At 40.8% G+C, this 16,264-nt stretch overlaps 1 protein-coding gene across 4 annotated transcripts in view; it reads right to left on the bottom strand.

Moving 5' to 3' along the window:
* LOC129118645 (sodium channel protein type 5 subunit alpha-like) overlaps positions 1-16,264 on the bottom strand; it is a 218,246-nt gene that overhangs the window by 138,614 nt on the left and 63,368 nt on the right. For all 4 annotated transcript variants that reach the window (XM_077188165.1, XM_077188117.1, XM_077188218.1 and 1 more), the window contains exon 7: positions 13,992-14,222. In XM_077188165.1, coding sequence (XP_077044280.1) covers positions 13,992-14,222 — 231 coding nt within the window. The remainder of the gene's footprint in view (positions 1-13,991; positions 14,223-16,264) is intronic.

The following is a 16,264-nucleotide window of genomic DNA, read 5'->3' as shown; positions in this document are numbered from 1 at the left end:
AGCCTGTAACTTTTAGTCTCTACACTGATGAGACACGTATTAATTGAAGTTTGTGGCAGAAATTACTGACTCATAGGTTAAAAGCGTAACCAGCTATAACTCAGAATGTAACAATATTAACAAAGCAGCCCACTCCCTCAGTCTGGTGGATTCTGCTCAGCATAGGAAACACACAGTATAAAGCAAAAGAAACAAAAATACACCCTGTTAAAGATCAAACAAACAAGGAAGTCTTCACAAAGACAAATATTTATCACTGCAGTCATCTGTAATGGCAATGGAGAGAGACAGGAACTTCTCAAGGGAGCCTCAGAAGATCAAGCTAAATTTAAGTGCTGTGGATCATTCCCAGGCTGACTCTCAATAAGGCTTAAGGAAATTAGCATCTCCAGGCTAATGAGAGACTTTGCATACACACTTCTTCTCTCCCCAGCCAACCCAGTCTAACATGCAGAGTAACAGAACAGGAGGCCAATTTCTTCTCAAAAGGATAAGCAAAGTCAGTGTTCCGAAGGGAGCATGAAGAAAAGATGTTCTAAGGAGCATTTCTAAAACCTGGCTGGCAGCAGGGAAGAACAGATAAAAGCATTGCTCTAGAAACATAAAAAATGCAAAACAGAGGCGTGCAGCTCACTGAGGAGGGGTAAATAATCTAGTGTGCTTTGCTGCAGCAGAGAGGACATGATCCCCTCTTGGCCAAGGGATGAAGGTGGCAGCCTTGCCTGGTGAGGCTCTGTGAGCAGAGGGGCCTCTGCAGATGCTGCTCACAAGAGGTTCCCCATTCCAGGCTAACCCTCTGCTGTGAAATGTTTTAAAAATCAAGAGTGACAGCTTATCCAGGCGGGCTATGCAGAGAATGCTCAGTGGCTCAAGCACTGAACAGATGTGCTGTGGCTTTCTCAGTAAGCTGGGAGCAGCGGAAAAGCCCTGCTCTGCTGCATGCCAGGAGGGAATTACTGCCCAGGAGCTTGTGGTTACAGGGGCACGTGATGGTGTTCACAAGTTATCAGAGCACAGATCTTGCTCACACTGGATGCTTTTCCACTTTGTCTGGTCATGTGGGATTTCTACAGAAACACCTTGTGTAGACAGCAGCACTTGGGACTGGGTATGGTTGAGGATTGGTGATCAATCACCACAAAACAGGGAAAGATGCCATATCTGCATCACCTTTCACCCTCCAGTTCTGCTGGGCAAGGACTTGTGCTTTTCTCAGGACAGGTGGCATCTTATTTGGGACACACAGAGTCAGTGACACAAACACACCAAACCACTTTCTCTCTAAGTTAGATGGTCATCAAGGTCCTATCCAACACAAACCATTCTATGATTCCAGGTTTGATTGAAATCCTGGAGCACAATGTTGGTTGAAAACCAAAACAACTCCTCCTAGTCAGTCAAATCAGAAGATAAGAAAAGAGTGTGGGCACAGAATTAAGGACGACAAGAATTCTCTGTGTGCAAACAAGAAATCTGAAATCTCGAAAACACAAAATACTGTTGTCTGCTGTTGACTTAAGCATTTACATTTCTAAACCAAGCAGCAAGGCAGGTGCCAAAGAGCCCCATAAGATGCAGGCTGAGGAATTGGTGAGTAGGTGCTGCTGGGAGGGCAGATCTTCCCCATGGGGTCTGTGCAGGGAGTGCCACAGCCACAGTGACAAAACTCAGGCTGAGGAAGAGGCGAGCTCCCGATGCCCCACTGATAAATGAAAAGGGGATTAGAGCTTTACACCCAAGGAGACAAATTGCTGTATTATCAAAAATGTGCACAACAATCAATCTTTGCTTCAAAGCCCGTTGGTTTGGGTTTCAATCAAGCCTGCTGGGCAATCAGAGAGCTGCAAGAACCAAACAGGCATCACTCCTGCCTTAAAGAATGAACACCCTTGGTACCACATTAACCCATGGCCTCAGCTTCCCATCAGTTCCCAACTCTAACCTGGGCAAAGAACTAGGAACTCCTTTTTCACGCAGAGCAGGATTTTCTCTCTGAAAACTGCTCAAACTGAGCAACGCTGCATGAAAACACAATGATTTTTCATTGCCTTGGAAGATTGCAATTAATTTTTGTTTTGTTTTCCACTGAAAAATATCAGCTTGTGAGTGGGGGAAAAAATAGGAAAACAAATATGGAAAATAAAACTGAAAACCTCTATTTTAGGTACTTCTTTATGGTTTTTTTTCTTAATTTTTGAAGTGAAATTAAGCCAAAACCATTATGTTTGTAGCACCTCTGTGTGTGTACATAAACTTTATGCAACATGCCATTCTTTCCAAAGGTAATGCTAATTTCTTTTTTTTTTTTACCAGCTTTATTAAAATGTTGGTGTCACAGTCATAGGGTACATGTTGCTTTTTAGGAATTTTTCTACAGGAATTTCCAGAGTAAGGTAACCACCTGGTCATATTAAAAGAAGTAAAAATGGTCTGAATAACAAGGTCTCCTTCAAGTCCTTGTTCTGCCTCCTACACTTCTCAAAGCAAACAACAATGGCCATAATTTTAAAGTCACTATGTGCAAGTGGGAAAACCACAAATTTTCCATGTCTATTCTTGCAATATCTTCCTCCCAAAGTCAATTCCTTATCATTTTGTCTGTTTCATTCTACACTTTTTCTGATTTCTCAATATCTTCCAGGTTTCTGCATTGCTCCCTCCTACACTAGGTGATTCCAACAGAGTAAACATTCACAATGTCTCCATTTGTCAAATTAACAGGGGAAAAAAAAAAAGCAAACTTCCTCAAAAAAAAAAAAAAATTCCAATTAAAAATATGCTCCAGCTTGTGCTTTCCACACCTTTATCACACAACTGAGCAGAAAACCAGTAGGGTACATAGACTGCTGGGTAGAAACCTTCATCATTTCTGTGTGAAGGAAAGGAAATTCTTCTCATTCAGAAAACTGAAAAAGGTTTGGAATCAGCTTAGAAAATATATGTTCTGCCTCTAGTTTCTGCTCCTTCTTTGAAGGCCCTCCTGAAACATTATTTTGACTCATCTTACAACAAATTAATTCCAATTAAAAATAAAACCACCACAACAACCCTATATATTATCACACTTGCATAAAGAGCAACATTCAAATATCATTAGTCACTGCCCAGAGAAGAGTCCTCTGGCTGACTTTCTAACAAAAACTTCAGAGAGGTGTTTGTTATCTCAGACTATTTATTGCAGCCACACGGGCACTCGCTGGTTGGAGACTTTCTCCCAGCGCTGGGGCTGGCACAGAGCACTGCCAGCCACCCAACGTGCCCATTCCAAATTTAAAATGCAGCTCAGAAAGCTCCATCTCCTTACAGCTGTGATATGTGGCGTGGAGAGGAAATAGACAACACCCCCTCCTCGCCCTTTCGCCCACCGGCGCGAACGCGCTCTGCCTCCCGGTAATTCGCGATAATTAAAACGAATCCTTGCTGCACTTGCTGTGTGCACACTGTGTCACACACGGAGAAGCCTCTAATAAATGAAATTGAGTTTGAAGATGAAAAACATGCCTCACAAAAGCCATGGAACAGGCTGTATTAAGGGTGTTATTAGGGGAGAATGCTTGGGGAAAAAATGGAACCGCTGGTTAGTTCTTCCTGGCAAAAAGGGGTTGTAAATAATTATAATAATCAGTTGCTCTCCTGTTGCTCAGCCCCTGACAGGAGATCTGGGTGTTCTTTGCTGTCCCCTGGTATTTGCTGCTGCTGACCCTTCTGCTGAGTTTCAGAGGCTCTTGGGTGCTGTCATCTCCTTGCTTCCCATCCTCCCTCTTTCCCTGGGAAATCTCTTCTAGCTCACCTCTCTAATGCCTCCATACCCTGTAACCACATGGAAGGACATTTCCTAAACTTCAGTTCAAAAAAGAACAGGAGGACTTATGGCCAAGATGATTGGGTGGATAGAGGGATCAGAGATCAAGGGGACAACTTTATGTACAGCACTAGCAACTACATGACTTTGTGGTAAACACAGCCCGGAATTCTGGGCATGAGTTGTCCTGCAGGAGATATGGAGGGGCTGGGAGGTTGTAGAAAATCATACAACCAGGTGGTGAGAGGAGAGTGGTCTCCTTCAGTTTGAGTCCCTCTGGTAGCTCCTGTTAGTGCTTCTCCCCACTCTCCAGACAAGTCAGAGAAACAATTTCCCAGCCAGGCTCAGCAGTCGCCACAGCACAGAAAATGTCTCCAATTTTGACAGTACAGCTTTTTCCCCCTTTGTGAAAAAGCCACTAAAAACATCAATCAAGCCCTCTTGAGCTAGATGGCTCCCGTGCACTAGGAAGAGGCTCTGAAAGCCTCAGAGATCCACAGTACCTGGTTTGTGCTGCTCACATGGTCTGGGGGAACAAAAACACATCAGGAGAGGAGAAAAAGCACGTCAGGAGCTTTTGGAGGTGTGCACTAGAGGAGAGCAGGGAATTTAGATGCTCTCAAATTGTCTTGGAGATCTTGCCAAGCCCAGGAGCATCCCCAGGAAGACAAGACAGGAGACAATGACTAGCAATAAACACACATGCTGGCTTTTAAACATCTTCAGATAATCTCCTTCTATGCCTCTGTGCCTCACCAGTCACTCAGACCCCCACTCTTAGGGCTGTAGGGTGCATAGTAACTAAAAGCATATTTAGTACCACTTGTTTAGACATATGCTCCACATGAATAGGCAGCAAAGTGCTGAAGTGTGCTCTCTGGAAGTTTTGTAGAGGTTTTGTGTTTTGTGGAATTTTTTTCATATGTTTCACACAAAAGAATTAAAATCAAAAGCTGCTACAAAGGTCAAATGAATTTGTGATTACAGGCAGATGATGGAAAATTAGAAAAAAAACCCACATCTTCTGCACTTACTGTGATAAAGAAAACAAATGAATTGGATCAAAAAATGGCTGGGAGACAGAAAGCATAGGTTAAGATGAAAAGTCATTGTGCAGGATCTCTGTGGGCTAACAGAGGGCTGCACTTGCACTTCTTTGGTACATTTATAAGAGCAAGGGAAAGAGAGGGTGAGCAGAGAGGTAACAACATCTCCTGTACACAGTATTTTCCAGGTAAATAAAGTCTGAGCCATGGACTGAATGAGGAGCACTAGAGACACCTACTCCACAAAAAAAAAAAAAAAAAAAAAAAAAAGAGCAGAGAAATGCAAAATGGAATATTAAGCTGTCAGAAAATGAAGTAAAGCAGAGAAGGAGAAAATCTCACCTATTCATAACCTTGTCAGCCCTTAAATTTCCTGTAAAAGTTCAGATAAGAGAGATGGATTCTTTTTTTTGGTAGGGTTTCTTAGTCAACACTTTTATGTAATACAAAGCTGTGATCAGAGGAAAATGTAATATTGATATACAGGAGGGCAAGGATGGAGCAATAGGGACAGGGGGATCAAGTGCAGCCTCAGCCAATTTGCAGATGACACCAGGCTGGGTGGGAATCTCCTGCAGGGCAGGAAAGGCTTCTCACTCCCTACAAGTCCCTGACAGGAGGGTGCAGCCAGGTCAGGGTCAGTCTCCTCCCAGGGAACGAGTGATTACAGGACTGGGAGAAATGACCTCAGGCTGCGCATGAGGAGGTTTGGATTGGATATTATGAAATATTTCCAAGGCTATCATGCCAGGGAGGTGGTGGAGTCACCACCCCTGCAGGTGTTTAAAAGATGTGTGGATGTGACACTTGGGGACAGGGTTTGTTGGTGGACGTGGCAGTGATGGAGTAATGGTTGGTCTTAATGATCTTAAGAAAGACCACTTTCAATAGGGTACCTGCCAGACTGGAAAGCATTGAGAAGTAATGAGGATGACTGGTAAAATTTAGGAAGAGCAGCAATTGAAAAAATGGGCATCTTTTATCCTAGGAAAAAAGGTGACTATCACAGTGAAAAAATAGCATGTATTCTGGAAAAAGAGAACAGGGAGCTTTGTGTGCTCCTAGTGACAAGAACATGATAACAATGTTTTTTGCCTTAAGAAAATGGAAAGGGGAAAAGAAAAGAAGAATTTTCAAAACTAAAGATAAAGGAAATATTTTTCACTGTATTTCCCATTTGAACTGCTGAAGTTGCTGCTGCAGGCTGCCCCTGTGGACAAAACATTCAAAGAAAGATTTTTTGCCTGTGTAGATAAGGATATCCTGAGTTACAACAGTTATTATTAATAGAAAATGAGAAAAATACCTATACTTTGAGCTCTACTAATCATTTGCTGGAGCAAATGGGACTGTTCAGTGGCACAGAGAGATGCTGCTCTAGGTATGCCAAGGCCAGATTGAGCCTGGGAATTCCCATATTTTATCGCTACCACGCTTGGGGGAGTTCAACACTGATGGAATTATCAGGAGAAAATATATCTTTACTTATTCCTTAAAACCAGTGCAATAAGAGCAAGCAGCAACGCAAGTTATTCTCTGCTCAGGGAGCACCTGGGCTGTGTGCTCAGTGTAAAAGCAGAAGATGCCTCTTGCCTTTGCAATCACTTTATTCCTGAACCTGGAGCATGGACAGACCTTAATGGGCACATAGAAAGTCCTTCTAAATGCACATCACTGTTCAAGCCAGGTGGTGTTTTAATTCTGTAGTTTATGAAAAATTTGAAGGTGCAGGAAAACGGAAAATGTTTAGTCTGAATTTTCCATAGCAGATCTTTCCTCAAGTAGATCTCTCCTTTCTATTAGCAGTGATGAGAACAAAAGGTGTAACTGAGGTAGAAATGCTCCTGTTTCACAAAATATTTCAAATATTTATAATATAAGAACATCATCTTTCACAAGGCTGAAAGAAGTCTTACTGGATGGTCAGGAAAAGACTGTATTGGATTCAGCATTTTCAATTCCTATGTTTTTTCCTATGATCCTTGCATTTCTGTTGGGGTTTTCTTTTTCTATTTAGCTAAAAAAATTAAAGTGCACAGGTACAATACCCATGTTAATAACACATCAGAGCATTAAGTTTTGAACTTTGATGAAGCTATTTATCAAAAGACCCACAGTACTTGAACAAAGCCACAATATTTACAGTTAGAGTAATGTCAATAGATTCCATGCTGGCAAGCACCATCTGAAAGCCCAGAGAGGTTCCTTGTTTTAATCACTGGTTCATTCACAATCATACATAAAAAAAACACCTATTCCAGTCCCAACTTGATTTATTGCTTCTCTCTTTCCTCCCACCTCCATAATTATTCATCAAGAACTCAGTGTCTTCTATTACCCCCTCAGACAACGCCTCAAACACTTCAGCTCTCCCAAAATTGGCCATATTTATTATCTGACTTGCACAAAATTCTTTTCTCTACAGTTCCCATGCAGATTCAGAGTATCTGTTCATGGAGCTCCATTTCAGTGGTTCTGGAAACAAAAATGATTCCATCAGGCAGAGATAACAATCAGGAACAGAGCTTAGAGAAGATCCCCACAGCCTCATCTACATGCAGATGCACATTTCTATATATTCACACATCTATGCCTCAGCATCTCTTCCACACAAGCCTTTGATCCCTTCTCAAGTGCCCAATGCCATGATTTGGATGGGTATCCCCAAAACTTCTCATACCCTGTACATCTTTCTAAATACAGAACCTGAAGCAACCCTAAGGCTTCCAGGTCTAAATGGAGGTGACAAAAAATGTTATATTAATCTTGATCTGGATTTTTTCTTTTTAAAGTTGTTTTGTTTTTTCCCCCAGATCACTGTTAACCACACAATTTGACTGCAGAAGAAAAAAATCACTGCCATGAAATGAATGCCAGAAAATACTCTAGAAGCGAAAAATAACAACCCTGAAATACTTATTTTGAACTATAAAAATAGTAGCTGATTCCTCCCATTTAAAGGCTCATAAAGCTTAAACATTCATTTATTTTACTTGTTAATTTTTTTTAACATCAGTTGCTTGGACAAGACTAACGGAAATTACAGGGTTGCTCTTTTTTACCTTAAAAGATTCTGATTTTGAGAGGAAAAAGTATATAGAACAATTTGAAAACAAGACTCTTTCAGAGTGTCTTAAACAGGGTATTTAGTCTAAAGAAAAAGAAAATGCTGGGGTTTAAGACTATCATTCCATAAGTGACTTTATATAATTTAATTATAGTTTTAAGGTTCTACTCTAAAGCTTTTTTTCTTATGCTTTCAGCCCTTACATTAAACCCTGCTCAACAAAAGGACTCAGATTTCTACTTACTGACTAGTCAATAATCCATTTTCATAATGGAATACATAAATGACATTAAAGATTCTAAAATCACCAGCTACATGAACCAACTACACCCAGTCCATTGGTACTTCTCTAAGCCAGTGACACATCTGACATCCCACAGCTTTTAATCCGTTCTAACTTGTACGTTCATGAAGCTTCACTTAATCAAAAATGTCTTTAATTTAAACACCACAACCCAAGACAGGCTTTCCAGATGTTATTTGGAGCTGCTTTCCTAGAAATTTTTACAAGTATTGAAATTAGGCTTATAGTTTTTTAGTCAGCTGGTATTTCTAAACTAGTAACTCTCTTAATGATAACCAACAGCACAATGACTTTGACATTGATATATTGATCTCATAATTTTCATAATGCTGTGGATGTAAACTATCATTATTTTCAACCTTTTTCCCCCTTTATTTCATTTTTTATGTACAATCACTGCTGTATCTAAAACTCCAATCTTCCAGGTTTGTTATTATTAATGTCTAAAAATAATCCTCCTTGGGCTTATTGATCGCAATCTCTTACCAAATCTAGAACTGCAGGTAGGAAAATAATTACCTATCAGTAGTCACCATTTTCCCAGATGAATGATTGTAATTTTACCACTGGCACTTGACATGAAGAATTTTTTAGCCTGATTTTATCTGATGCTCAGCTGTCTCTCATCCCACAATCCATTCATTCAAAGAGTAGTTGCACAGAGGGAACTGGGAGACCTGATGAGCTACTTCTCCCTTAATCTTCATTTTTCCCCCTCTCTAGCTTTGCAGTGGTAAGCATTACTCATTGGAGACAAAGCCAGAATGGAATAATTTTTCTGATAAGCCTTCCTCTTAAAAGTTCTGTGGCAGTGTTCACACAGGGGTCCCAGGACGAGGGATGAGATGAGAATCTTGACTCCATGTTTCAGAAGGCTGATTTATTATTTTATAATATATATTATATTAAAAGAAAATTATATATTAAAACTATACCAAAAGAATAGAAGAAAGGATTTCATCAGAAGGCTTGAAAGGAATAGAAAAGAATGATAATAAAATATTGTGACTGACCAGAGAGTCTGAGACAGCTGGACTGTGATTGGCCATTAATTAAAAACAACCACATGAGACCAATCAAAGATGCACCTGTTGCATTCCACAGCAGAAGATAATTATTGTTTACATTTTGTTTCTGAGGCCTCTCAGCTTCTCAGGAGAAAAGATCCTAACAAAAGGATTTTTCATAAAATATGTCTGTGACAGAAGTTCTTGTTTAAATTTTGAGCCATTTAAATGGGTAGAAAGAATATAAAAGTTCTCTTGTTCATCCCAAAGAGAGGTGCCCAGCAAAAGGCAGATTTTAGACCTGAATCTCCACTGTGAGTTGAGGAAAGACTAAAAATTTGTCTCATCTTACCATGACTGCTGTGCCAAGTAATTAAGCTGGGACACCAGAAGCATCCACAGTAGCTTAGCAGAAGTTTCTTCCACAGAGTTAAGCTTTTAATGACAATGCCTGGACACTTCCCTTCTTGATAGTCTAATCAGTAATATTTGCTCACACTTCTATATTCTAGGACTTTGTATTCTAGTGTTTAGTGAACCTAAATAGGAGCCAGTTTAAATCTTCCCACTGGATCTCCATGCTTACAATTTTGCCTCTTTCTTCCCAAGTTACCTGGCACTTCCTCCAGCTGCAGAAGCCACTGAAATGATGGCAAGAACAAGCAAAATGTTGGGTGGACAGGCAGGAATTCCTTATGTGATTCAGTGTATGATCATCTCATGGCAGATGGAGAGGAAAACCCAACAATTCTCAACAACATTAGCAACCTTGCAATGCAGGATTGACAGGATTTATAGAAAAAGACTTTTCTTGAACACACCGGTAGAACAGGAAAGTACCCATATGTCTTGAGTATGGAATTAAGGGAAGGAGCTCCAGAAATCTGTGGTTGTGGTGGCTATTTCCTCAGGGATAAACCAAAAATCAAGAGCTACCACATAACTGGTTAAGCCAGTGATGACACAAAATTTAAAAACTGACTTTTTCCCCCGTATATAAAACCAAAATGAGAGGATCTAGAAGACAGATGAGAAAAAAATTTCCTGCCTGGAGGTTGAAAGCAGATAAGGAAAGATTACAGAACTTTGTCCAGATATGAAGTTTTGAATATAAAAGCAGACCTGGAGCTATCCTGGGCCATCCCAGAGACACAACCAGAATGTCCCCTGTAGCAAATGCCCACAGCACACAATTATCTCAAACTAAAAAGGGCTTTGAAAGACTCAAACCCAAGTTCTTATCTTCCTTCACACCTCCTGACTAAATCTTTCAACTATTTCCTCTGCAGCACCAAACAATGCTTTCCTCCATTACCCTTTTAAGGGGTTTTACTGATTTCTGTTTTTTCATTCATGCAAAAAACAGTTATAAGGCACAGGAGGAGGCTGATGCCATTTCAGAGGCTCCCTGCTGTCCTTTAAAATATTAAAATGTTCTTAAAGAATCCAAGGTAAATTTTTGCTCTTCAAGAAGCGCAGAACTGTCACATCACCCCATTTTAATTATCTATTTGGGTGTCCTGATGAACAGAATTAAGAATTTCTCCAATTTAATTTTCAGTGGTTTGGACTCCTTTATATCTTTACATCCCCCATTTTCTATAAAGTATTAATATGGATCTCTGACAGTACTTCAGGTTTCTGTTTTCTGGGTTTTTTAGATTAGTATCCCTGCTCCAAACTAAATGATTCAGCCACATTGGTTTTGAAATCTCCAAAGAGCTCTAGTAATTTTCTGTGCTCCCTTTGAGTGAACTCTACTATCTCAACATGCTGGCCAATTTTCTTCTCTAGTTCTTCTTCAGAACAAACACTGACATGATTCTGTTTCTTAATATATTCCTCTTTTTATCTAATTTGGTCTGCCTACGCTTTAATCTAACTGTATGTATTGCTTAATTCCCTGCAGTACTTGAAATTCGGACTGTTATTAAATTGTGGTCAGTGCCTCTCCTTTAAACGGTCACTTCATTTCACCATAATACTTATGCAAAATGAAATACAAAGCACTATCCCATCTAGTCACAAAATGAGCCAGTCCTTCCATTTCTGAATCACTTTAGTGCAATAGGGGATGTTAAATGAAAATCCTACTTAATATTGTTCTCTCTTGCCTAATAGCTAAGCCTCCTTCTTCAGTGTTTTGAGGAAAGCTTCATTGTTCTTATTCAGAGGTCACTACTTTTTTCTTATATATCTGCTATTCTTCTTGGTCTTCAGGGGCCTGCTGTATTGCCTCAACACTTTCACAATTTTAGTGATTTCTGTCTATCCAAAGTGACAACTGTTTGGCATAATGCACCATGTCTTTATTTTCAGATATTATGAAAATACTAATTAATATGATTATTATTATTACTACCTTTAATTCACTCTAATCCATTATCTCACCAAGTTGGTTATCTTTGTAATAGGCAAATCTCCTCTAGTGATAGCAAGTATATTTTCATGACCCTATTACCATTGCTGGATTTCCTATATGGATTTCTGGGAGTGTCTGCCCTCCTCCCCATATCAGAACTACATAAATAAACTTGCTTATGGTATGCTGGAGCAGCTGTACAATTCCCCACATTTAAAGCAATGCTGCAGCTGGCCCTGACATTATCTGTATTTTAACAGACTTTCCTGTATCACATTTAGCCTATTTCCATTTCCAGAGAGCCAGACTATCTTCACAGCCCCATTTCTCCCTCTCACCTTTCTTGCAGGGCTTTGTGCTTCCAGCCATCACTGTTTTATCCCTCAATGCCTCTTTGAGACAGGGAAAGCAGCTCCTCACACAGGTCTCAGTTATCTGTGGGTAGAGGAGCCCTGAAGTGCCTTAATCCAGCACAGGTGCACAAACATCTTTACTAGTTCCTCGCTGGAAGCAGGGATGGGATAACACTTCAGCAGGTTCCACATCATCCAGCAGAATTCCAAGAGCTCTTTCCCCTTTCAGCTGATAAGGCTCTGATACAGGGGCATGGAGAGGACACACAAGCCTGGTGGTCAGGGCCAGTTCCAAAAACAACCCTCACTCAGGCAGAGCTTTGTGACCTCTCCTTCCTTAATGCTGCATCCACCACATCATGCCCTAAAGACACCCATGGTGACCTTTCTATTCCTTGAAGGAAACTGTTGGGATACCCCTTGCTGATTCCCCAACCTCTGGGACTCTGCCTGGGCCCTCCCAGGGGGCTCCTCTGTTGGGGGAGACCCTCCTGGAGTGGTTTTGTGTCAGGAAAGAGAGACACACTGGAGATTTTCAGTCTCCAGGTTCTGGTTTATTGTGATTTTATCTAGAGTTTTGCACGCTGTCCTCACCAGGCTCAGTGCACTGGAAAAGCACCACAAAATGGCCAACAATCTCTTGTTACAAGGGCTTTTAAGGCTAAACTATCCAATTAAGAACTGACACCTGGATTATTTCCCTTTTAACCCAATCACTGATCCCACAGAGCCCACAATGTGGACTTTTCCACACAATTACAAAATGCCACCCAAAACCCATGGAGAAGGAGGAAGAAGAAGCATGGAGCAGAAACCCAGGATGACACCCTGTGCCCTCCATCTTGCTTCCATCCACAACACACTAAAAATCCCAAAACCTCAATTTCTCACCAAGTGATACAGCTACACTGCTCTCTACAATCCATTTCACTGCTCTCTACAATCTATTTCACACCTTAGAGGATTCTGGTCTATTCTGAAGTTTAGGAAACTTTCTCCATGAATGAGGGTCAAAGTCAGTGCTCCCCTGGGGGTCAGGACACCCCAGAGCAGACAGGGAAATATTCCCAGTGCCCTGGGTTTCCACAGGAAACCTTCTTAACACCACTGCTTCCAGGGTTCTCAGACCACAGGGAGAGGAACTGATCAGAAAGGCCAGAAGTCACCAGTGGAGAATGGAGGGACTGCCCTTGGAAAATCCCTGGCTCAACACAGCCCTGGGTCAAGCCAGGCAAATCCCACAAGTCATGTTTGGGGTTTTTATAGTGCAGGTGGCTGGAGATGTAGAACTGCAGGGTGCACAGAGTCAGAGCAGAGCTACCCCAAGACAGAATGGCACTGCCTCTCAACCAAAACTCCAGTTAATGGGTTATGTTCATTTTTCTCCTTAAAATAAATAAAATACAAAAGGTCATGAGTTTGTGCCCAACCCAAATAATGAGTTAGGCCCAAACAGCAAAAGTTTTCCTTAAAAAAATTCTCTTGGGATTTTTCAGATTAATAAAGATTGAATTGCTTTGCTTTACCTTTTGAATTTTTTTAAGGCCATTAACTCAAATGTTGAAGTTTTTCTAGAAAATGCAAGAGCTGTACATTGTCTTCAGAGAAACAACATGCAAACCAGACCCACACACACAGAGCTGAAATTTTCATGTGATTGCTCAATTCCAGAAAACAGAGCTTTAAAAATACATAAGACCCCCTAAAACTGTGAAAATCATCTGTGAGGCAGCTCGGACTTCACAGGAAAGCAGCAGAAGTCATTTCAGCATGAACTGTGAAGGCACCATAGAGATTCAGAGAAAGGTACCTAGGCCTTTCAAAACCACACTGGCATCATGATGAGGCAGTAGTCACATTTTGCTGATTCAGGTACAGATCTTCATCATTATAATCAAAACAAACAAACAAACAAACAAAAAAACCCCACCAAACAAAAAAAAAAAACCCAACCAAACAAAAAAAAAACCCACCCAAGAACAAATAAACAAACAAAAAATTCCAAACCCCAAATAATCAGAAACCAGTTACAGGGCAAAGAGGAGCTTACCTGGATCACTAAGAAATTCCTCTGAGTTGTTCCACATCCTACCATCCAAGTACAAGGAGCCATTGGTGAAGTTAAACATGGTGTAGTCCCTGACACATTTGTGTCTCAGGTTGCCCATGAAGAGCTGGAGGCCTATGAGGGCAAAGACACTCAAGCAGAAAACGGTCAGGATCATCACATCTGCAAGTTTCTTAACAGACTGGATAAGTGCCCCTACAATGGTCTTCAGCCCTAGGGAGATAAAAGCCAAGAGTTTATAGACTGAGAGACTGAAATGTGTCTGCAGACAGCTGCTTTTCATGATGAAAATCTCCATGGAAAGGGAACTCTGAAGGGCTTTGAGTATGTGCTTGCAACTGGATGTCAGAAACGAGAGACAAGTGATCACTATGAATGTCTAGTTTGGCCTGGTTTTGTACAAAAGTCCTGGAATTGCACAAACACTGGTTTAAAAATGGAGGGGAAGAACTGGATGGAGGGACAGTGAGATGTGAAACTATCCATGGATAAAGAAAATATGGAATATTTTATATTTTCAGGAGCTGCAGTAATGGTGGTAAAGCCTAAATCCCATTGAATTTTCAGAACATGAATTGCTTTTAAATCTCTCAGGTGATTCTGATAACTTTATCCCTCACATAAACAGATGAAGAGGTATGGAAATGCTGTTTATTCCCTGATTATTTTACATATTTTAGTGCCAAATCCAACATGCTGTCCTCATATGAATAATTCCTCTGCCTTCAATTCATTTGCTTAAGACAACAAGAATCTGGGATTAGAAAAAAAGCCAAATATAGGCAATCAAATAAATACAGTGGAAATTATTTGAGTAAAACAACCTGAGGCTCCAAAACTACCTGGGCAAAGTTAATCATTTTATAGTATGCTGCCAAAGTAGATAAATAATCCCATTGCATAACACCAAAGACTTGGGTCACACCAATTAGCTTCTCTTTTATTATTTCACCCTTTAACACTAGCTTCACTTTATTCTTCCATAAATATTCAGATAAAAATAATTATACAGTTTTCTCAAGTGATAGTTATTGCTTTTGAAGTGTTCCTGGAGATAAGCACTGTTTGAGCTGATTGAATATTAGATGACTACAACAGAAAACCCCATTCCTTTTTTAAAAAAGACCCTTCTCTTCTAAACTGGTGTGCTGCAGCTGGACATTAATATCAGCTGCACATTGGTGGCAATTTTGTCATTTCTTTCCTATTTAATACTGGCAAGCAGTAATAAGTGCTTCTGATAATCTGTGTCACCAGTATGGCAGCAATAAGAAAAATTGATTTAAATAGAAAAAAAAGAAAATGCAAAGAGGAAACAGAAGGAATTCTCCTGGGCAATATTCAGAAGCACATTGATTTGCTCACTGAATATGAACACACACATTAAATCTCAGTTCCTTGGAATTCCACCCCAAGAATTTGGCAGCCACAAAGGCTAAGCTAGGGCTGCATAATTGGAAATAATGTGAAAATGTACTTCAGGACTCATAGGAAAGCAAAATTAGCTTTTGGCTTTGCTTAAAAATCTCTGGTTAGAGTGAGTGGAAACCAGGGTTTCTCAGATGAGGATGAGCTGCTGGAATGGCCAACAGGTGCAGCAGTCCCTGCATCCAGCAGCCTAAAATACTCCACTCCTGCATGGGATATTGCTAATCTGTGAATGATACTAACATCTGTAAAATGGCCCATTTAACTGAAAGGCACTGATCCACCAGGAGTGGGGAGCTCACAGAATTCCCAGAATGACCAGGTTGGGAGAGACCTTCAAGATCATCGAGTCCCACCCAGCCCCAACAGCTCAACCAAACCCTGGCCCCCAGTGCCACATCCAGGCTTTGTTAAACACTCCCAGGGATGGGGACTCCACCACCTCCCTGGGCAGCCATTCCAGAACTTTATCACTCTTTCTGTGAAAAACTTTTTCCTGATAGCCAGCCCATATTCCCACCAAGGGAACCTGGTGCAGCTTGAGGCTGTGACCCCTGGTTCTGTCAGTTGCTGCTCTCCCCACTAAATTCTTTGTTTGCCTCTCCAAAATGAGTTTGTGGCATGGTAAAGAGGGTGAGGTTAGACAGCTCCCTGCTCTGCTCAAAAATAAAGTATATATAAATTGTTGCAGGACAAACAACAGGCAAAACCTGGATTTTCATGCTACCTCTCCTCCTCACCAGAAAGAGGTTTTACAAATGAGGTCAGTTATGCTCAGATACTTAGAAAAAGGCTGACTTTGAATTTTTGAACCCATCTGTAGGCTT

This window comes from Agelaius phoeniceus, chromosome 1 (genome assembly GCF_051311805.1).
Source record: "Agelaius phoeniceus isolate bAgePho1 chromosome 1, bAgePho1.hap1, whole genome shotgun sequence".
NCBI lineage: Eukaryota > Metazoa > Chordata > Aves > Passeriformes > Icteridae > Agelaius > Agelaius phoeniceus.
The sequence above is the reverse complement of the archived record's forward strand: the minus strand, read 5'-3'. Positions and strand labels throughout refer to the sequence as shown.